This window comes from Lampris incognitus, chromosome 2, assembly GCF_029633865.1.
Source record: "Lampris incognitus isolate fLamInc1 chromosome 2, fLamInc1.hap2, whole genome shotgun sequence".
NCBI lineage: Eukaryota > Metazoa > Chordata > Actinopteri > Lampriformes > Lampridae > Lampris > Lampris incognitus.
Window position 1 is genome coordinate 103,641,377 of NC_079212.1, and position 21,810 is coordinate 103,663,186.

The following is a 21,810-nucleotide window of genomic DNA, read 5'->3' on the forward strand; positions in this document are numbered from 1 at the left end:
AGATATTACATTTCAAGCTCATTATCAGCCATTACATTTTAAGCTCAGTCATAACTCCCTTATTTCGTAGCTTTCCCATATAACATGTCCCAATTATTGTATTTCTATCAATACAAAAGCAATAGCATACTTTTGGCAGCAATTGTTAAGCCTTGTCCACCTGCCATGCCCTTAATATAGCTTTAATTTGACTCATGATCAGAGACTTGTGAGGGAAATTTGAAAACCCACGCTCGTCATTACTTTCACCTTAACTTTTTGTTCTTGCCCCTATGCAGTCCACTTTCTCACGCTCCTTCTTTCTCCCTCTCGGTCCAGAAAGAGTCTGTACACCAGGGTCATTCAATATCTAAAACAACCTGGACCCTTTACTCCTCATTGATGCCGTGCTCCCATGCCACTTTGGCTTGCTCCTCCTTGGCACCGCCGATCACAGGCTGAGAGATCTTGCGCGGCATGGGTCGGGGTACAGGTGGAGGAGGAGCGGGTGCTGACTGGTTGCTTAGGGGGTCCTCCTCTGGGATGCACCCCTCTCTGAGGTGGGGTTTGGGCGGTAGGGCTGGAGGCGGCTCATGGTGGTGATAGAGGGGTGGGTGGTGATGGCCGTAGTGTGGTTGGAAGTAATGGTGATAGTGGTGATGGGTTTGAGGTTGGGAGAGCCCCTCCTGTGACGTTGGGGCTCCGCTGGAAGCCAAACCCGGAGCCTGGGGCTGGATTTGGCTCCCTGGTTGGGCTGGGGTGACTCCTCCTGGGGCGGAGTGACTGCGACAGGGTGGGGGCTTGGCCCCATCCAGAACCTCGGGCTCGGAGACGCTGTACCTCACAGGCAGGTAGGGTGAGTCCAGGTCCTCCTGGTCGGTGTTCCAGGCCTGGCTGCTAGGGCCAGACTCCAGAGTGTCAGTGCGGCTGGCCGGGGGATCGGAAGAGGAGGGGGGACCTCCGAAGTGGCTCTCACTAAGGGAGGAGACTCCAGAACTGGCACTGCCAGACAGGGTGGAGTTACTGCCATCCAGGATGGACTGTGGACTGGTGGGCGAGGCAGGTATAGGGTGCAGGGGAGACTGGAGAGAGAGAGAGAGGAGAGATGAGAAAGACAAAAGGAACGACGAAGAAGGAAGTCAGAGAGAGAGAAAGAGAATCAGAGAAAGCGAGACAATATGGACAAGAATGTCAATTTTTGTGTCTAGGATTTTAAACAGGCCCATTCTCACACACACATGCACAAACATGCACCCACATGAGTAAACACACTGGCATAAACTTGCACAGCAACTTTTTTTTTTGGAAATTTCCTTTTTGTTCCTTTTGTCGCAAAGTACCGCCCCAGGACGGTGCTTGTCCAATCCTACCTTAGCAATGGTCCGTCAAGCTTTCAAACACATAACAAAATGCTGAAACGGTGTGCCTATGGGATCTGCAAATCGGATACTAGATATCTGAAAAGTTTGGAGGGGGTGTAATTTTCTTTCCCTTCCCGAAACCCAGAACGCAAGAAGCGCAATGTCGGCAATAAATTTCGCAGTATAGCAGACCCCATGGCCAGCTTAATCCATCCAAAATCAACAAAAATACCTGTCTGCTTCAAGCTAAGCTTGCTACTAGCTATTATTGATAGCTAATACAGCTAACGTATTATTACTGTTACTTTTACCCACACAATGCGCTGATTTCTTCCTTCATGTTTTGGTGTTTTCCAGCTACTTCCTGTATAGTTCTGAAATGCTTGACGGGCATAGCAACAGTAACTAAGGGGGGCGGGACTTTGCGAAAGGTCAATTGTACTTGGCCAATTACCCCACTCTTCCGAGCCATTCCAATCTCTGCTCCACCCCCTCTGATGATCTGCGGAGGGCTGCAGACTACCACATGCCTCCTCTGATAACATGTGGAGTCGCCAACCACTTCTTTTCACATGACAGTGAGGAGTTTCACCCGGGGGACTTAGCACGTGGGAGGGTCATGCTATTCCCCCCAGTTCCCCCTCCCCCCCCGAAAAGGGGCCCCGACCAACCAGAGGAGGCGCTAGTGCAGCGACCAGAACACATACCTACATCTGGCTTCCCACCCGCAGACACGGCCAATTGTGTCTGTAGGGACGCCCGACCAAGCCGGAGGTAACACGGTGATCCCCGTGTTGGTGGGAAATGGAATAGGGGAGCACAATCTACAATAGGGTGATTTGTAGAGCGGGGTTTAGAAAGCTAAGGGATTTAGTGTATGAGTATGTACAAGGGTTTATAAGGGCATAGGTACTGGTAGATGAAATGAGGGGAAGGGGTGATGAAATGTGGTTGGGAGCGGCGGAGAGGATATTTGGAAAGATCAAGGGGGGGGGGGGGTGCCGAGAGAATGGGTCAGTATGATTGAGAGAGAGGCTGTGTTGGATAAGGAAGGGGAGATAGAAATGTATATGGGAGAAGGAGAGAGGAGAGTGAGTCCGATGAGTGTGAAAACGAAAGTGATGTATGGATGTTTAAGAGGGGAAGAAGTGAGAAGACCGGCTGCGGAGGAAGTGTGGGAGAGGGTTATGAATGAGATGGATGTAGGGAGGATATGGAGGAATCTGAGAGTGAAGTGGAACAGTGTTGACTTTTTATTACGACACAATAGGGTATTATGTAACGTAATAATGAGTAAGTTTGATGTGAATGTGAAGAAAGAGTGGGATGTGTGTGGTGTGGAGTGGGAACATTTATGCATGAGTTTGTTGAATGTTGTGAGCTGGAGGAATACATGTTGAAAATGAAAGAGTTAATAAGCAGATGTTTGAGAGGTGGGTCTGTTGACAGAATTGAATGGAGAGAATTGTGGTTGTTTGGGGGTGACTGGCAAAGTGAACGGATATAAGTTAATTTATTATGTTTTAAGCCATGCAAGGTTTGCTGTCAAGCTAAGGAGGAATACAGCCCATTATGAAAAGAGGAAAGCTGAAGTTTGGAATATTTTTAGGAGCATGATGGAAAGAGATGTTAATATGTTGTATGCTTATGTTAGAGGAGAAGAGTTTGTTGGTGGATTTGTAGAGGGCAGCTCTTTTGTTGTGACTGGGGAAGGAGGGAGGGTGATGTTGGATTTTGGTTAAACAGTATACTGTGTGTGGTATATGTGTATTTTTTGTTTGATTTCTTTCTGTGTGTTTGGGGGGGGTCTGTAGGCTGGAAGCCATGCCGAGGCCTACAGGTTACCTCACTATTTCCTGTTTTGTCTACCTGTGTGGTAAACGTTGATTCCGTAGAGTTTGATGGGTTTGAGAAATGTTTTATTTCCCTGTTGGTTTGGTATATGTGTGTTGTATTTTGAATGTTTTTCTATAGAATAAAAGAGAAAAAAAGTCAGTTTACATTTTTGTGTAACTTCATTTTATTCCCCTCTGTTTTATGATTTCTGTTTGTTTTTACTTGCTGTTTAATTTTTTCTTTTTTTTTTTTACTGCGCACTTTGTATCCTTGTTAGGAAAAGTGTTATATAAAGTTCATCATTATATTGTGGTGATACACATTTGAGGGTAGATTCACCAGGGGCTGCTGCTCCTTTAAGGCAGACATTTTTGAGTGCTGACATAGGCACTGCTTGGGGTTTCCGGGGGGGCGTGTTTGCAGCAGCCTTGCGGTTAGCTGGTTGCCACGAGGGATTGTGCTGTATCGGTGTAGTTATGTGTGTCGAGTAAATGGAATTGACTCAACTCGATCTCTCCGTCTCCTCATTCCTGCACTCCCACATCGGTGACCCCGCACGTTGATAACAAACATGTCGACCCGAAGTGATGATGACACCGCTCCGGCTCCGAGTGACGCTAACGGTATGGCTCATGTTAGCGCTAGCATCTCAGCAGCAACGGTGAAGTGGCCCGAGTGTTGGCAGCACAGTCCCCGGCCATGGTTTCAACACATTGAAGCCCAGTTCGAGCTGGGCGGAGTAACGTGGGACATAACGAGGTATGTCCATGTGGTGGCGGCGTTGGATGCCCAGACGACGGCCCGAGCTATGGGGCTACTGGAAGCCCCCCCCGGCTGTGGGAATATACAGCGCACTCAAGGCATTCCTTTTGCAGCTCTTCGAGCTGTCGGAAATGGAGAAGGCGGATCGCCTGTTGTCATTCAACGGACTCGGCGATAGCAAACCTTCTGAGCTGCTGGAGAAGATGTTGGCCGTTTTGGGCTCGGTGGACCCCTCCTTCATTTTCACCCATATTTTTCTGTGGCAGCTCCCAGCACCTGTGCGCACAGCGTTAGCCAGCTCCCCCCTCTCTTCCACCAAAGACTACCCCGCTCTGGGTGTGGAAGCAGACAGGATTTTCCTTGCCAACCGGTAGCAGTTCGTTCATGCGATGCTCCCCACCCAGACCTCGCCCCCGCCGCTGGAGGACGCAGCGGGCACCACAGCTGCGGTGGCTGCCCGACGCCAGCATGACAGCAGGTTGTGTTATTACCACAACAGGTTAGGTGCCAGGGTCAAGCAGTGTCGCCCGCCATGCAGCTTCAGCGTCCAGGGAAACACCAGGGCCGGCGCTCAATAGCAGCTATGAGCGCCGGCGAGAACAGCAGGCTGTTATTTATCAAGGACGCCTTATCTGGCCGGCGGTTGCTGGTCGATTCAGGCGCTTAGCGTAGCATCCTGCCTGCATCGGCCGCGGACACCATGGCCGGCGGTCAAGGCCCCTGGATGGATGCCGCGAACGGCATGCCCATACCTACCTACGGCACCAGGTATATGGAGGTGTGTTTCGGCAGGCGGTGTTTTGGCTGGGTCTTCGTTATGGCCGCGGTGTCGGTTCCCCTCCTGGGCGCGGACTTCCTGTGCGCCTTCAGGCTGCTGGTGGATGTTACAAACTGTCGCTTGATCGATGCTGTCTCTTTCGCTACATACCCGTGAACACTGGGAGGTGCAGGGACGCTCGGCCTGTCAAACATGCTCGCAGCCGGAGACACGTATCAACGACTGCTCACAGAGTTCCCTGACCTCACCACACCCACGTTCTCGTCAGCGGTGGCTAAGCACGGCGTGAAGCACCATATTGCCCCCGATGGCCCCCCGGTCTACGCACGTGCTCAGCGCCTCGACTCTGCTAAGCTTGCAATCGCCAGGGAGGAGTTTGCCACCATGGAACGCCTCGGCATTGTGCGCCGCTCAGACAGCCTGTGGGCCTCCCCCCTGCACATGGTTTCTAAGGCTGACGGCGGTTGGCGTCCCTGCGGTGATTTTCGTCGCCGGAACAACGCCACAACCCCTGAACAGTACCCCGTCCCGTACATACAGGATTTCTCCGCCCACCTGGCGGGGGCCACCATCTTTTCCAAAGTAGATTTGGTGCGGGGCTACCACCACGCCATTTGAACTCTTCGAGTTCCTGCGGATGCCCTTCGGTCTCAAGGGGGCAGCGCAGACGTTCCAGCGGCTGATGGACTCTGTGCTACGGGATATGCCGTTCTTGTTTGTTTACTTGGATGACATTCTCGTGGCCAGCGCATACGCGGAGGTACACCTGACGCAGCTCCGGCAGTTGTTCGAGCGGCTCAGTGCACATGGACTCATAGTCAACCAGCCAAGTGCCAGTTTGGCCTGTCGTCCATCGACTTCCTCGGCCACCGCATCTCTCCACAAGGAGCCGTTCCGCTTCCTGCCAGAGTGGACACTGTCGCCAGTTTTCCATGCCCCCGCACTGTGAAGTCCCTGCAGGAGTTTTTGGGCACAGTGAACTTTTATAATAGGTTTATTCCCCATGCAGCTCACCGCATGCGGCCCTTGTACGAGGCCCTGCGGGGCAAGGAAGCCAAAGGCGAGGTAGACTGGTCCCCGGGGACGGACGTAGCTTTCGACAACGCCAAGGCTGCACTGGCCAATGCCGCTTTGCTGGCTCACCCATCCCCCACTGCCCCGATTACCCTCACGACTGACGCCTCTGACTATGCGATCAGGGCGGTGGGTGGACGGCGCCTGGCAGCCCCTTGCCTTCTTTAGCAAACAGCTTAAGGACAACGAGCGGAAGTACAGCACCTTCGACCGAGAGCTCCTGGGTCTCTTCCTTGCCTCCCGACACTTGAGGTTCCTGTTGGAAGGCCGCCGTTTCACTGCCTTCGTCGACAGCAAGCCGCTGACTTTTGCCATGGCCAAGACCTCCGAGCCGTGGTCCAGGCGCCAACAGCATCAGCTCTCTGCCATCTCGGAGTTTACCATGGACATCCAGCATGTGGCTGGCATGGACAACTTGGTCGCTGACTGCCTCTCCCGGGCGGTGGCAGGGTCCGTTCACTTGGGACTCGATTACGCTGCCATGGCTGCAGACCAAGCCGCTGACGCGGACATCCAGGCCTGTCGGATGGCTGCTACGGGGCTGTGGTTGGAGGATGTGGTGTTTGACAGCCCCAACGCCACGCTCCTCTGCGATGTTTCCATAGGCCAGCCCCGCCCCATGGTGCCCAACTTCTGGCGGCGCCGTATTTTTGACGTTATCCACGGCCTTTCCCACCCGGGTGTGAAGGCGTCCACTAAGCTGGTGGGGGCCAAGTTCATCTGGCCCGGCCTCAGGAAGGACGTCAAGGCCTGGGCTGACTCCTGCGTGGCGTGCCAGTGTTCCAAAGTACACCGTCATACCAAAGCCCCCTTGGCGCCATTCCTGGTGCCCGAGAGGCGTTTTGACCATGTGAATGTGGACCTGGTGGGCCCCCTGCCCCCCTCCCACGGGTTCACTCACCTTCTCACCATGGTGGACAGGACCACCAGGTGGCTGGAAGCTGTTCCCCTGTCATCGACCACATTTACTGAGGGGGCCCGGGCGTTCATTGGGTCCTGGGTTGCCCGTTTTGGCATGCCGGCTGACCTCACCTCTGACAGGGGCCCACAGTTCACGTGAGAGCTCTTAACTGCAGTCGCGGGGGGGCTGGGGGTGAAGCTCCACAGCATACAACCCGCAGGGCAACGGACTTTGTGAGTGGTTTCATCGGTCTATGAAGGCCGCTCTTTGTGCCAGCCTCATGGACAGCAACTGGGTTGATCCCCTCCTGTGGGTCATGCACGGCCTTCGCTCTGCCCCCAAGGAAGACCTCCAGTCCTCGTCTGCTGAGCTGGTTTACAGCCAGCCACTGCGTGTCCCAGGTGAGTTTCTCCCGGATGCTGTGGCCCGGGACAGTGCCAACGCTTTCACTCCGATCCCTACATCTCACCACTGCCTCCCTCAGTCCTACGTCCCCAAGGATCTGCTGTCGGCCAGGTATGTCTTCAGCCGCCACGACAGCCACCGTAACCCCTGCAGCCCCCCTACGACGGGCCCTTCCGCGTCCTAGAAGCGGGGCCTAAGAACTTTGTGGTGGACATGGGGGGCAAGCCGGAGCGGGTCTCGGTGGACCATCTCAAGCCTGCCCATTTGGACCTGGGTGGGCCGGTCGAACTGGCCCTGCCCTTGCGGCGTGGATGCCCCCCTTCTCAGGACCCTGGCCCAGCCTCGGCCTCTGCCAGGGCTCCGGCTCTGTCCCCTGCCCCTGCCCCCATACCCATTCAGCGCAGCCGTTTTGGCCGCCTGGTCGATGACTGTTTCACTGAGTACTTTTGTGTTGCATTACTGTTTTGCGTTTTTTCGTGATGGTGAATTCTGGGGGACCTGTGTGGTGATACACATTTGAGGGTAGATTCACCAGGGGCTGCTGCTCCTCTAAGGCAGACATTTTAGAGTGCTGACATAGGCACTGCTTGGGGTTTTCGGGGAGCCATGTTTGCAGCAGCCTAGCGGTTAGCTGGTTGCCACGAGGGATTCTGCTGTATTGGTGTAGTTATGTGTGTCGAGTAAACGGAATTGACTTGACTCGATCTCTCCGTCTCCTCATTCCCGCACTCCCACAATATTATTATATGAAGCAGTTACAGCAACAAATGTACAGAAAGGACAGGAAGCACACAGACAAGACAAAAACGCACACAGACACACACACACACACAAAGAGGAGGAGTACAGACTGACACAGACAAACACATACACCTACATCAACTACATACAGACATGAAGGGATGGAGAGAAAGGTGTGTGTGTGTGTGTTTCCTGAGGAGCGCAGTCTGATGGGAGGAGGACAGAGGAGGAGGAGAAGGGTGAGGAGGAGGGTACCTTTCTTAAGGAGCGCGCGGGGAGAGCTGGAGGGAGGTCGCTGACCTGGTGGTGAAAAGCGTCAAAGTGCATCGACAGGTGTTGTCCTACAGGGGGAGAAACAGCAGGACTGACTGACTGAGAGAGAGACTCACACACAAGCACAACTCAGACCAGAGAAGGAGGAGGAGGAGGAAGAGGTGAATGGGAAGGTGGGGAGGGACAACAGGGCAGGGAGCATGAGGAGGAGGAGGGAGTATGTCTTGAATTGTCTTGTTTTTTTGTGAATTTTAGTCAAAGACAGAATAGCTAACATAATCTAAGAACTAGAGGATAAACTGTACTTATAGGGAAACAGTCCTTGCCTCTTTGACCATAAAAAAATAAAAAAATAAAAATAAACATATATTTTTCATAACATTTGGGTCGATAGGAAGATTTCTCAGGCAAGCAAGGAATCCAAAATTCCCAAAACAACTGATTTCTTTGAGAACCGAAGTGTTTTTCTTGTCATTTGTTATGGATCTGTAGCTTATTATAGCAGCCAAGTGAATGGTTGAAGAGAGGAAGAGAAAAGAAGGGGCGATCATGTGCTCATTCAAACACAAAACCCTGAGATTTAGCGGGATTGCAGGTGAGGGGTCATGTAACGTGACATCGAAGCCAGGGTTCAAAGTTCACACACCAAGGAAACTGATGAGGCCCATCAGAAATGGGTCAGTCTACAGATTCACAGACATCACTGCTTAGCCAGCGCAGCCCAAGACGGCAAATGACTGAGTGTATTCAGTCTTTCCAGCATACAGTAAGAGCTCTCATGACAGAAACATATGATTAATTAAATGGCAGAATATTACCATATTCTGATAAACAATATCTACCTCTATATCAGCTAAAAACCACTGAAACTGCCGCTTAATTAGACACTAACTAATAATGCGTTGATTGGCTTTTTTTTCCAAATTTGAATATAAACCAATATTTCCATTATTACACCTGTTTATTTGTCTGTGGACATACTGAAAATGAAATTAAAGCCACTTTATTTTGTCATTGTACAGGTTACAATGAATGTGTTCTCTGCATTTAACCCATCCTATTGTATAGTAGCAGTGGGCAGCTGCAGCACCCAGGGACCAACTCCAGTTCATCTTGCTGCCTTGCTCATGACAGGAGTATTAACCCTAACATGCATGTCCTTTTGATGGTGGGAGGAAACCAGAGCACCTGGAGGAAACCCACACAGACACGGGGAGAACATGCAAACTCCACACAGAAAGGAACTGGGATGGCCTGGGGTTCGAACCCAGGACCCTCTTGCTGTGAGACCACAGTGCCACTGGGCCACCCGCTATATTTTTTAGTATATTAAATAAAAACAGTTCACTCATGTAAACGTATGCTGTTGGTGGTAACCATAATTTACTTTCCAAAGGAACAGTGAAATCTGATTCTTGGTACATGGTAAAATCCATCCATCCATCATCCAAACCGCTTATCCTGCTCTCAGGGCCGCGGGGCCATATTTACCCAAATTTGGAAACTCGGTTAATCAAGAGCAGATCCTAATACTGGATTTAGCCACACAACATTATCAACACCAATGTGCAAACAATATGCACACTGACAAGCAGGCAGTCCTTTAGGGAGAGGCCAACAGATGGGAGGAACATGATGTCCAATGTCCACACATTACCACTAATCCACAAACAAAACCACACTGCAGCGATATGCACACTGTGTCGCCCTGTGTATGGACATATACCTTGTACACACACAAACAAGCTTGTGAATGCACAGAGCATTGACATACACACACACACACACACAAATAACACCGCAAGGTCACTAGTATGGGGCTTGAGGGCACAACTTTTCACATACACACATGCAAATACACACACACACATCACACACGCAAACACACAAAACTGCACATACTCACAGACAAGCGAAAATACACTAAAACAGCAACACATATGCATTGAATATGTAACAGCAACATACACACAACACAGAGGTGCAACAAATTACACATTCATTTACAAATACATACTGACATAATTACACAACTTTAAGCATGCAAAGACAAACAAAGATATATAACAAAATGGCACTTAAACATAAAAACACAAACACGCATATACAAAAAGGCAACCAATCATACACACGCACACACACACAAATTGATAAACACAGTAATACCGTCTTACCATGAGGCAGAGTGCGTGGGGGTACGGGTGGTGCCATAACACTGCCCACATGGGCAGAGAGGAAGGGGAGCGCTTCTCTGGTACCACTGTCCAAGCTCCAGCTACTGGGAGTGGTTAGGACTGGAGGAAAGGACATACACAGCCAGTCAGAGGGAGCTCTCACTAGTGTGTGTGTGTGTGTGTGTGTGTGTGTGTGTGTGTGTGTGTGCGTGCGTGCGTGTGCCTACCTTTCTCAGCCACAGACAGGTTGGGGTCACTACAGGGTTTACATGGACCAATCACCTGATGAAACAATGCTCGTTGGAGGTTGGTTGGCTGGAGAAACATGATGCCAGAAATGTCAAATGTTACAAATCGTGCACATTGTAAATGCAAACGCACTCTTAGTTTCTTCCCCAGGGCTGAAGACTGACTCTGTCAATCTATCTATCCATCCACCCCTCAACACACCAGCCAGTCCATCCATCATTTAAACTTCCATCCATCTGTCAGTTATACTTCCATCCATCAATTGAACTTCCATGCATTCATCCATCCATCTTTCTTATGATACATTAGCCCATCCATCCATCCATCCACCTCCCCACCCTCTCTCCCTACCTGTCCATTCTCAGTGATGTTGGTGTACATTGCACTGCTGGGTCTCTCTCTGTGAGGCGGCAGCAGCATCAGCATTTCTCTGTTGTGTCTGTATTTATCTGGCAGGGATGGAGAGCCTACTGCAGATTGACAGACAGCGAGAGAGAAAAAGTGAGAGAAAGAGGAGGTTTAGTGTTTTAACAATGAACAGATTTTGTCTTTAATTCTCTGTTTCTGAAAGACTGACTTGGAATTGCAAGGTTTTTTCCTGGAGCTTGATGAAAAATTACAGTTGGAGCTTATCCGTGATGATTCTTACCCCTGATTGTTGAGGGGGCGGAGTTTATCATCTGGGAGGGTGCAGAGTGGGTGGAGCTAAGACTTGAGGAGGAGGGGCTTGGCTGGAGCATGCAAATGAGAAGATGTTTCAGCTTTTAATTAGGTGATATTAAGTAAAAAGACTTGAGTTTCACAATGAAGCATATGACTATGAAATCATCAATATTCAAGCATATAGAAAATAATTTTCTTAACTGTATGAGAGAATGGAGCAAAATAGAGTAGAATATTGATAGACACCCAGTGCTTTTTAACAGCAGCCCTAGTAGACACTAAACACCATATTGTGGGGGGGCCGTGCCTATAGTCCCCGGGTCCTATATTCCCCGGGTCCTATGTTCCCCGATCGGGGAACATAGGACCCTTTCGAAAAAAAAGGGTCCCATATTCCCCGTTTTCCCCTAAAAAGGTCCTATAATCCCCGTTGCAATAGACACCGGGGAACATAGGACCCTCTTTTGGAAAAAGGGTCCTATATTCCCCGCTGTTTCCAGGGGAACATAGGACCTTTTTCCAAATAAAGGGTCCTATATTCCCCGCTATTGCCAATCGAGGAACAAACCGGGGAACTTAGAACCCTTTTTGCAAATTAATTTCCTTAACGGGTCCAAAATAATAAAAACTGGGGTCAAGGCTGAGATGTAGGCTACGATAATCTATTCCTCCGCTGATTAAATTAGGCCGTATTACCATTGTTGGCTGTTGTATATCGCAGGCCACCTTGAGTGTGTATCCAAATTCGGCCTATAGAGGAGGCTGTAATTTGCTTTATTGTTATTTCTTACCAATATTTACTGCAGTAGGCCTAGTTAGTTGGCTCTCCGGCTCAGCATGGACAGTCGGCAACCAACGCAAGTTTGTCTTGCAGTAGGCCCGCCTACCAGTATAACCTAGCCATTTCCACCTTCGCTCAAAGTTCAATTTGCACAGCACTGGACACTTCAGCCACTTTCTTGTTACTTTGCAGTTCGTTTTCCATATTAAATCACTTGGCAGACTTTCTTTCAAAAAGACTTTAATGATGAACTTTTTAGGCAGAGAACTTAGACCAGGACTTGAAATTTAGGACCAGCACAAAGTATCCATCAACGGGGGCCGCCTACCTTACACAATAGGCTAATTGCCCAATAATAATAATATGTGCTTCTCAAAAAACTAAAGGCTTGTGGAGGTGCTAAACCAAAAACATGAATCAAAGACGAACATCAAAGGATGTAAGGTAACACTCACCAAATGGTAAGAAAATAACAGAGGCAGTCCTCTATTTCACCATTTTATCGTCTGGCATCAGTCATTAAGGTTTCTGAAGAAGACCACCCGGCCAAGTTAATGACTGATGCCAAACAATGAAATGGTAAAATAGAGAATTGTGTCTTTTTTTTTCATTTGATGAGTGCTACCTTACATCCTTTGATGTTCTTCTTTAATAATAATAATAATAGTAATAGTAATAATACCAATAATAATAATAAGAAATAATACATAATAATAATAATAATAATAACAGCCTAATAATGATAATAATAATAATAGCCTAATTATAAAAGAGGCCTAATAACAAATAACAATTACAGGCACAATACTATCAATAGTAATGCTGATAATAGGCTATTAATAACAAAATGCTTCTAGTAAAAGCTTGGCTGAAAAAGGGTTGGTCTATGGCAGAAGCCCCCCAGAAAAGGCATGGTCTAAAACAAAAATCTCCAAGGCCTAACTAGCCTAACGTTAAGGCTTTTTTCTTCTTCAAAAAATCAAAATGAGTAGTCCTAGTCCATTAGGCTACTCAACAAAGAGGGGCTAAAACCCTGGATTTGACATTGCCGACGCTGCAGGACCCTTTGCGCATTATAGATCCTTCTTATTGGGACTGTTGGCTCCCTCGCAACTTCTGCAATCACCCCGTCGGAATTCTGCACGGTGCACCATTTCTCCGTCAGGGGGATGCACGTGTTCCCCAACATCGTGCACAATAATGTTAGCATCCACGTCCTCCACTTCAAATCTATTTGTGATCAGTGGCACTCTACAGTTCCACCTCCAGCACCTCCATCTAATGGTGTCTTGATTGGTGCGGTGCTTCTGATATCTGAAGTTCTCATGTACCAACACTTTGCCCCCTCGATCACCATCCATAACTATCGCCATTGTTTGTCTTCTTGTAGGCTAGTAAGCACATGACAGTGAGTCCACGAGTTATCACCGATAACAACCGATTGTTGCAAATTGTTGCAAGTTGGCGGGCGGTTTAGACATTGGTGAATTTTGATCATGTGGTTTAGAACGCCAGGAAACTTGCGTGCAGATGACCACACATCCACGACAAGTCTTAAATATTTCCAAACTCGAAATCATGTGTGCATTTGGCTATTTATAAATTATTTTTCGAGCAATATGTGTTTTGTGATTCAGCTTTAGCGTTGTTGATTAGCCTTTCATTCATATTTTGTCAAAAAGGCGTATTCATTAGCCTAGGCCCATGTCCCGTTATTTCTGTAGCATACAGCATCTTAGAATCTTAAGAGACCAGGCAGATATTGTTATTATTTTATTGTTATTACCATGCCTTATTAGCCTACTTTATAATTATAAATATTTCAATTACCCGATTTTTAGCATTTCTAATATAAGGCTATATTGTTATTATTATCCTTATTATTATCATCATCATCATCATTATTATTACGCTATTATTATTATCATTATTATTGTTCTGATCCGTTATTCCCACCTATATGCTTATTTAGGTGTCATTGATTATAAATGATCAGGCACACCGTTATTACACAATGCCTAACGTGGCTTGCTTTATTCCACCGTATTGCAAGACTGCCCGAACAATATTCCTCGCGCTTCTCCCACGTCAACAGGTGACGTCACATACATACGGGTGCCCTTACATGCAGAACCGGTACATGACAATTATTGTTATTATTATGTTATTATTATTATCATTACAATTATGATGCTTAAAGGGCCTTACTGAGCAGATGGTTTCTATCTAATATCTGTCAGATGCTTTTCCCAATAAGCTGGTGTGGTTATAATGGGAACGACGGCTTTCTAGGGAACATAGAAGAAGTGGGTCGGAATTGGCCTCTTGTCGGTATCAGCCAGCTTTTGCAGGAGTCTATCCCTGGTACAATGCGCTAGACCTCTGGGAGATGGACTGCTGAGGACGGAACACAACACCTATCCTCAGCTCCCAGCACTTCTCGCACAATGTGCAACTCATACGCTGAGTTGGCGGCACCCGGGATCGAACTCACGACCTTGCGATCCATAGGCGAGAGCTCTACCGACTGAGCTATGCCCGGGTACAGTTGCTCAAGGAACATAGGCTTACTATATTACATTCAGACACAGACGAGCCAGCTCACCTACTCGGCGAGGCGCATTTTCCTCGGTAAGTGACACATTTCGCGCATAAATATCAGAGAACTACCGCGGTGGGTTATGCGCCCAAATGTAAGCTATAGCCTAATAAATTGAAATTGGTGTAGTGTCTAAAGTTTCCACATACTTTAGCCAACCTGGACTTTGTGAATTCGTTTTTGTGATATAAAAATAGAAATCGTATGATTCATTGTCTTCTTAATAATCTGCCCTAAATAATGCATTATTGAAAATGCACTTTTTGCGCCAAACAGCGTCAAACCTGCTGACCGGGGAACATAGGACCTTTCTTTATAAAAAGGGTCCTATGTTCCCCGGGTGCCCTAGGGGAACATAGGACCCTTTTTATAAAGAAAGGTCCTATGTTCCCCTGCACATACAAAACGGGGAACATAGGACCCTTTTGGGGAAAAGTGGGGAATATAGGGCCCTCTGTATACAAAAAGGTCCGATATTCCCCGGTCTCATACAAAGCGGGGAACATAGGACCCGGGGACTATAGGACCCGGGGAACATAGGGAGGACCCCATTGTGGGCACAGCATTGAAATTAAAATGTGTTGTAGTGTGAAAATGTGCAAGATGAATGTGAACTTTATATAGTTATAGAAACAGAAGCTGAAAAGGGAACAGATAGGCAAGACACTATAGAGTTTAATAAGTTGAGTTAACAGCAGTAGAAATGTTTTCTAATTTTGATAATATGGATAACATCCAAATTTGTTTTAATGTCAAAATATTACAATTACATTAATGAAAATAATGTCTTGCTTACTGAAATTCCCATCAGTATATCTACTCTTCAAGGGGACCCTTGTTTGACCCAGAAAATCCTGAGTGCTACTGACCTGCATGCGGTAGAAGTCCTCTGGGTGCTCCACCACCACACCATCAGCCAGGATGAGCAGATTCCCAATGTTCCCCGTCTCACTGGGGTTATGAGAGGAGAGAGAGGGGGAGGAGTTGCGCACTGGTGTCAAAACAGCTATGGGACTGTTGGAGGGGGGGGGGTAAAAGAAGGAGAGCAGGAGAAGAGAAGGAGGATGTAGGAAGAGGGACGGGGAGGGAGGTAAAGTAGGAGAGAAGTGTGGGGAAGAGGTAGGGAGAAGGGAGAGTGGAAGGGAGAAGCATGGAGAAGAGGTATGTGGAAGTGGGGGGGGGCATGCAGAGTGGTAGAAAAGGAGGGAGATAAAAAGAGAACAACAGCCAGAGCATGTACATGCCAGATGGTGGGAATAAGGATGGCATTGAAAGTGAAGGAGCATGCAGATCGTACCATGCAGAAAGCAGGTGAGATGGAGAGAAGATAAGGACGGATGTGGGATGGAATGACAGAGAAAGAAAGAGAAGAAAATCGCGGAATTTCAGAAAGCTGTGGTTTCACAGAGTAAGATCAAGAATACGAAGAGAAAGAAATACTCAGAAAGAACAGAGACTGCAGACAGCAGAAGACAAATGAAGCCAATGAAATAGTTTCAATGTTGTGTCCGTGACATTAGCAGAAAAGATGGAAAAAACAGATGCAGTAGATGTGTGATATTGGTGCAGATCACAGTGAGGAGAGGTGAAGAGATGGCAGCGACAATGGGTGTGTATTCATTAAATATGTGGTGTGATGAGGATATGACACTTGCTGAGGGCAGACGGGCTAGCATGACTGGTGTGAATGCAAAGAACTGTGGGATCAGCTGTCACTTCATAAGGACAGCACGCATGTATGTCAAAGCAAACAAAACCACACTCATGGCTAAAATGTGCTGTAAAAACTGGAATGTGTGTGTGTGTGTGTTGCAAACCTGTGTCTGTGCATAAGTTTGAAACTCTCAGGGCTCATAGGACTGTGAGAGGCCAGGATTCCTCTGGGAGCGCTGGTTACTGAACCAGTCCTGTCCAAACCAGGCAGACCCTGCAAGGCCACATAGAAACACTGCTCTGAATATCCACACTGTCCTAGCGCAGGTTTGTGCTCAAGAAAGAAAGACATCTAACATAATTTGTTTTGTGAATGTGGGTGAGATAGTGTCCAACTACTGTAATTACCCACAATGCCACACACATATAGAAGAGCTGATCTTAACCGGTCTCACTGTCCTGTGTCATTAACGTCAGTCATTTACAGTGCACAGTAAGAGCAGGGCGATTGTGAATGACAGAAAAGTTAAATTTGGTCCTAAAGAATTGCATAGTTTAAAGTTGAACAGTTAATATGACATGTTTTCAGAAAAGACAAAATTAAGTTAGCCGAGAGGATACAATTCAATACTATCCACTTTGATCTTGCTAATTAGCTTGCTCCGCTGTGATTTTCTCATCCTCCCAGCATGGATACAGTAGCGAGACTGAGCATTCATTATGTCTTCATTTTGGGTTAATTAGTTGTTTGATTTATAAGCAGCTTACAAAATAAGGTCTGAGCAACAGTAAACGTTTATCACAAGTCAACATACATTCAATTCCAAAGAGTTGGAAGAAAGTTTGATAAAGTGTATGAAGACATTTTAAAGAAATTTTAAGGAAACTGTATCAGATGAAAACATTGCGATTGCATCAGCACTCACATGGCAGAGGCTGCTCCTCATCATCTGGAACTGATCAATGAGCTTCTTGTGCAGGGGACGCATTTCTGGGTGCACCAGCTTTTCGTGCACAGCCAGGCCCACCCCTAAGATGTGAACCTGAGCATATAAACACATCCGTGAGGCCTCGAGGAGAAAATCTACTTTGGAACGTTCAAGTAAAAACTCATCACATGGCACAACACCTGAGCAAATGGTTTTCTACAAATCATGCCTCTACTGTATCCATCCACTATCCAAGCAGCTTATCCCAATTGGGGTCGCCGTATGCTGGAGCATAACCCAGCAGTCATTGGATGGCAGGTGGGGAGACACCCTGGACAGGCCACCAGTCTATCACAGGACCGACACTCACACATTCACACCTAGGGACAATTTAGTAGGGCCGATTCACCTGACCTACATGTCTTTGGATTGTGGGAGTAAACTGCAGCACCCGTAGGAAACCCACACAGACACAGGGAGAACATGCAAACTCCACACAGAGGATGACTTGGGACAACCCCAAGGTTTGGACTACCCCAGGGCTTGAACCCAGGACCTTCTTGCTGTGAGGCGACTGCACTAACCACTGTGCCACCATACCGCCTCTACTTTATTCACTAATATAAAATTATAGGTTTAGTTTTTGTTGATATTAACTATATGTCAAAGCCACAAATGTCCACTACGAGTGTAAAGAGTATATATACCTGTCTTGTGCTTGAGTTTTCCCCTTATTTCTCTGGTTCATATCTGTTTGGGGTGGTCTTTTTTTATTTATTTTAATGGTATTTTTATGGTCTTTAATCAACTCACGTTAATGTGTCATTACTGAGCTAACAATCATCTGGTGTATTTAATGTTTGTCAGTATGATCATGTCAAAATGTACACAGGTCCAGTTGCCGTAACAGCTGTATGTCCTGCCCTAAAGTTGTTAAAGGAGAAGCTGAGTCAAGGAAAAGAATAAGGTGACTGTATGGTTTGACCTTTGTTGATTCTCACATTTGACTTTCAGACTTGAAGTTCTTCAGAGTAAAAGTCAGATCAGGAATAGAAATAACAAGCATCAGCCATAAGCTATATTTCATAGTCGTTTCTGAAGCTGTTTTTGTGCAGCCTTTAAAGATGCACACAACTTAAGCCTTGTGGAAACACCAAAACAGTGAATACTTGAAACTCAAAATTTTGAAAAATAAAAAAAGTAAAGTTTTGGTGCCTACGTTGTGAAGAAATGATGAGTTGATAAGATAGAGAGCATTGACGAATCAGCAAATAAGTGAATTTCTCCAAGGTGGGTAGATTTTGTGGATCCTATTAATTTTTCCCTTAAATTGCATTTTATGTCCAGTGTCTCCCTCACGGTTCCCCCCTCCCCCCTCATTCTCCCCAATAGTATCAGGCCAATTACCCCACTATTCTGAGCTGTCCCGGTCACTGCTCCACCCCCTCTGCTGATCCGGGGAGGGCTGCAAACTACCACATCTCCTCCGATACATGTGGAGTCGCCAGCCACGTCTTTTCACCTGACATTGAGGAGTTTCACCAGGGGGACATAGTGCGCAAGAGTATCACACTATTCCCCTCAGTCCCCCCCCCCCTAAACAGGCGCCCCGACCGACCAGAGGAGGCGCTAGTGCAGTGACCAGGAAACATACCCACATCTGGCTTCCCACGTGCAGACATGGCCAATTGTGTCTGTAGGAATTGTGTCTTGGTCACTGCTCCGGCCCGACCAAGCCGGAGGTAACACGGGGATTCGAACCGGGATCCCCATGCTGGTAGGCAACGGAATAGACCACCATGCCACCCGGATGCCCCTCCCTTACTGTTTTAACTAACCTTTGAAAAGTATACTAGGATAGTGTTAGATAAATGGATAATGACATTTGTGACACTTCAAAACAGCTGCTCAGTTTCCAAACCTTACACCCTGAGGTTATTATACAGATTTACTGTTAGAGGAATGGTTTGATAACCTCCGTCTGGCCGTCTTACCTGCTCCTGCATCAGGTCTTTGAGTTGTGTGATCTTCTCTGTGTCCTCAGGGTGGCTTCCAATGTACTCCTTATCAAAAAAGGCCTGATGGCAGACAGCAGTTAAAAGGAACAAATATCAAGTTAATTGCCACTGAAATAACCCTGGGTATCTTTGATAGCAGTCCCACTGTGCTTTGGGTAATAAGCTAAGGTTGTCTCATTATCTAAAACAACCAGCTGGGTGCCCGATCAATGTCCCCAAATGAATGAATGAATGAATTTATTCGATGATTAAAAAACACATATAACACTGCACTGCAGTCATTACATATATTAAAAACCACCGAGGATGAAAACACAGTAAAGCCTGAGGGCTTATTTCCATTGCGGTCCTCTAGTATAACACTCAACACATCACAAGGTAAAAGCAAAACAAAAAGCAAGCAAAGACAATACCATCAACATATACCTAGCAGCCAGCAGGGTAGCTATGTCACATCCTCATGTTTCCTTGGTCATAAAGAGTTAGAATGAAAGCTACATGCTACACGGTACTTTGTATGGTATTTTCTTTAAGGCCACTTTAAATGTGCTCTGTGAAACACTCCATTTCAGATTTGTGTGCAGATTATTCCACTGTTCTGCTGCACTGTAGAGAAATGTGGTTTTGCCCATTAGACTATTGAATCAAAAGGTATGAAATCTGTGGAGGTACTTGTAAAGTAGATATGATTGTCTCTTAGTGAGAAATAATGAATTCAGTACTTTGGTACCACATTTTTAACAATTTTATAAGTGAGCAACGTCTCAATATCTTCTGCTACTACTACTACTGCTACTTCTGGCTGCTCCCATTAGGGGTTGCCACAGCGGATCATCCCTTTCCATCTCTTCCCGTCCTCTGCATCTTACTCTTGTCATGCCGGCCACCTGCATGTCTTCCCTCACCACATCCATAAACCTCCTCTTTGGCCTTCCTCATTCCCTCTTCCTTGGCAGCTCCATAATCAGCATCCTTCTCCCAATATACCCAGCATCTCTCCTCCACACATGTGCAAGCCATCTCAATCTCTCTTGCTTTGTGTCCAAACCGTCCAACCTGAGCAGTCCCTCTTAATATAATCGTTCCTAATCCTGTCCTTCTTCGTCACTCCCAATGAAAATCTTAGCATCCTCGACTCTGCCACCTCCAGCTCCACCTCCTGTCTTTTCATCAGTGCCACTGTCTCCAAACCATATAACATAGCTGGTCTCACAACCATCTTGTAAACCTTCCCTTTAACTCTTGCTGATACCTTTCTGTCGCAAATCACTCCTGACACTCTTCTCCACCCACTCTACCCTGCCTGCACTCTCTTCTTCACCTCTCTTCTTCAATCCCCGTTACTTTGAAGAGTTGACCCCAAGTATTTAAACTCATCCACCTTCGTCACCTCTACTCCTTGCATCCTCACCATTCTGCTGTCTTCCCTCTCATTCATGTATATGAGCAGCATGTTAATATAAATGGTTCTTTTTTACATTATCAACCAATTAAAGCTTTTTAAAATTTGCAGGATGTTTGTTTTTTAGGTGTTGTGATAATCCGGTGTACCAAGAGATGGCAACTTAATCAAAATGACTTTGAACTAGAGCCACAAGTGAATGAACAAGTCATATATAAAAATATCATGGTAAAGATAATATTAACACTATCTGTTAGTGCTAGCTACTAATCTAAAACCTGTGCCTGTCAACATAACCAGAAATATACACTTGTTACACAGTGCTACTGGCACTAAATGTTGTCCTTATGTCTGGGTTAATACCAAACCCCTATCTGTTACAAAGGTGAGCATCACACTATGTGATAAACTACTTTACTATTACACATCCACATAATGCAATTTCCTAAATGCATTCCTTATGTTTTATATAGATATATATATATCCTTTAAGTAATATATTCTGACTAGTTCACAGTGATCTAAGAGCCCTTCCTTCTCTAGTACACGTCAATACCATTGTTGATAACTTATTGAATGACCTCAATGGACAGAGAAAAGGTATTTTAACAACAAGAGTGGGAAATTTATATTTTTTCCCCCTTTTTTCTCCCCAGTTGTACTTGGCCAATTATCCCACTCTTCCGAGCCATCCCGGTCACTGCTCCACCCCCTCTGCCGATCCATGGAGGGCTGCAGACTACCACATGCCTCCTTTGATACATGTGGACTCGCCAGCCACTTCTTTTCACTTGACAGTCAGGCGTTTTACCAGGGAGATGTAGCGCATGGGAGGATCACGCTATTCCCCCCAGCCCCCCCCCCCAAACAGGTGCACCGATCGACCAGAGGAGGCGCTAGAGCAGCGACCAGAACACATACCCACATCTGGCTTCCCACCCGCAGACATGACCAATTGTGTCTGTAGGGATGCCTGACCAAGCCGGAGGTAACACGGGGATTCGAACCGGTGATCCCCGTGTTGGTGGGCAACAGAATAGACCGCCACACCACCCGGATGCCCTGGAAATGTATACTTTTACCAGTTAAAAGAAAGTAAATTATGGCCTTGGTCAATAAGATTATGATTTAATCAGCTTCTTCGCTCAAGAGCTCCTACAGTATTTTATCCTAAAAACCAAGCTCAGTGATTGATGAATTTTTGACTTTTAAACAATATGTTAGTTTATTTC

General features: G+C 46.8%; 1 protein-coding gene across 1 annotated transcript in view; it reads right to left on the reverse strand.

Moving 5' to 3' along the window:
- Positions 1-238: 238 nt before the first annotated feature.
- The window catches only part of LOC130131340 (dedicator of cytokinesis protein 3-like), a 287,178-nt gene continuing 265,606 nt past the window's right edge, over positions 239-21,810 (reverse strand). Inside the window, exons 46-55 of the mRNA XM_056301001.1 lie at positions 19,153-19,236; positions 17,156-17,272; positions 16,394-16,524; positions 15,446-15,590; positions 11,183-11,264; positions 10,885-11,003; positions 10,512-10,599; positions 10,285-10,404; positions 8,093-8,178; positions 239-1,061 (exon numbers count right to left, since the gene is read on the reverse strand). Coding sequence (XP_056156976.1) covers positions 369-1,061; positions 8,093-8,178; positions 10,285-10,404; positions 10,512-10,599; positions 10,885-11,003; positions 11,183-11,264; positions 15,446-15,590; positions 16,394-16,524; positions 17,156-17,272; positions 19,153-19,236 — 1,665 coding nt within the window. The 3' untranslated portion in view covers positions 239-368. The remainder of the gene's footprint in view (positions 1,062-8,092; positions 8,179-10,284; positions 10,405-10,511; positions 10,600-10,884; positions 11,004-11,182; positions 11,265-15,445; positions 15,591-16,393; positions 16,525-17,155; positions 17,273-19,152; positions 19,237-21,810) is intronic.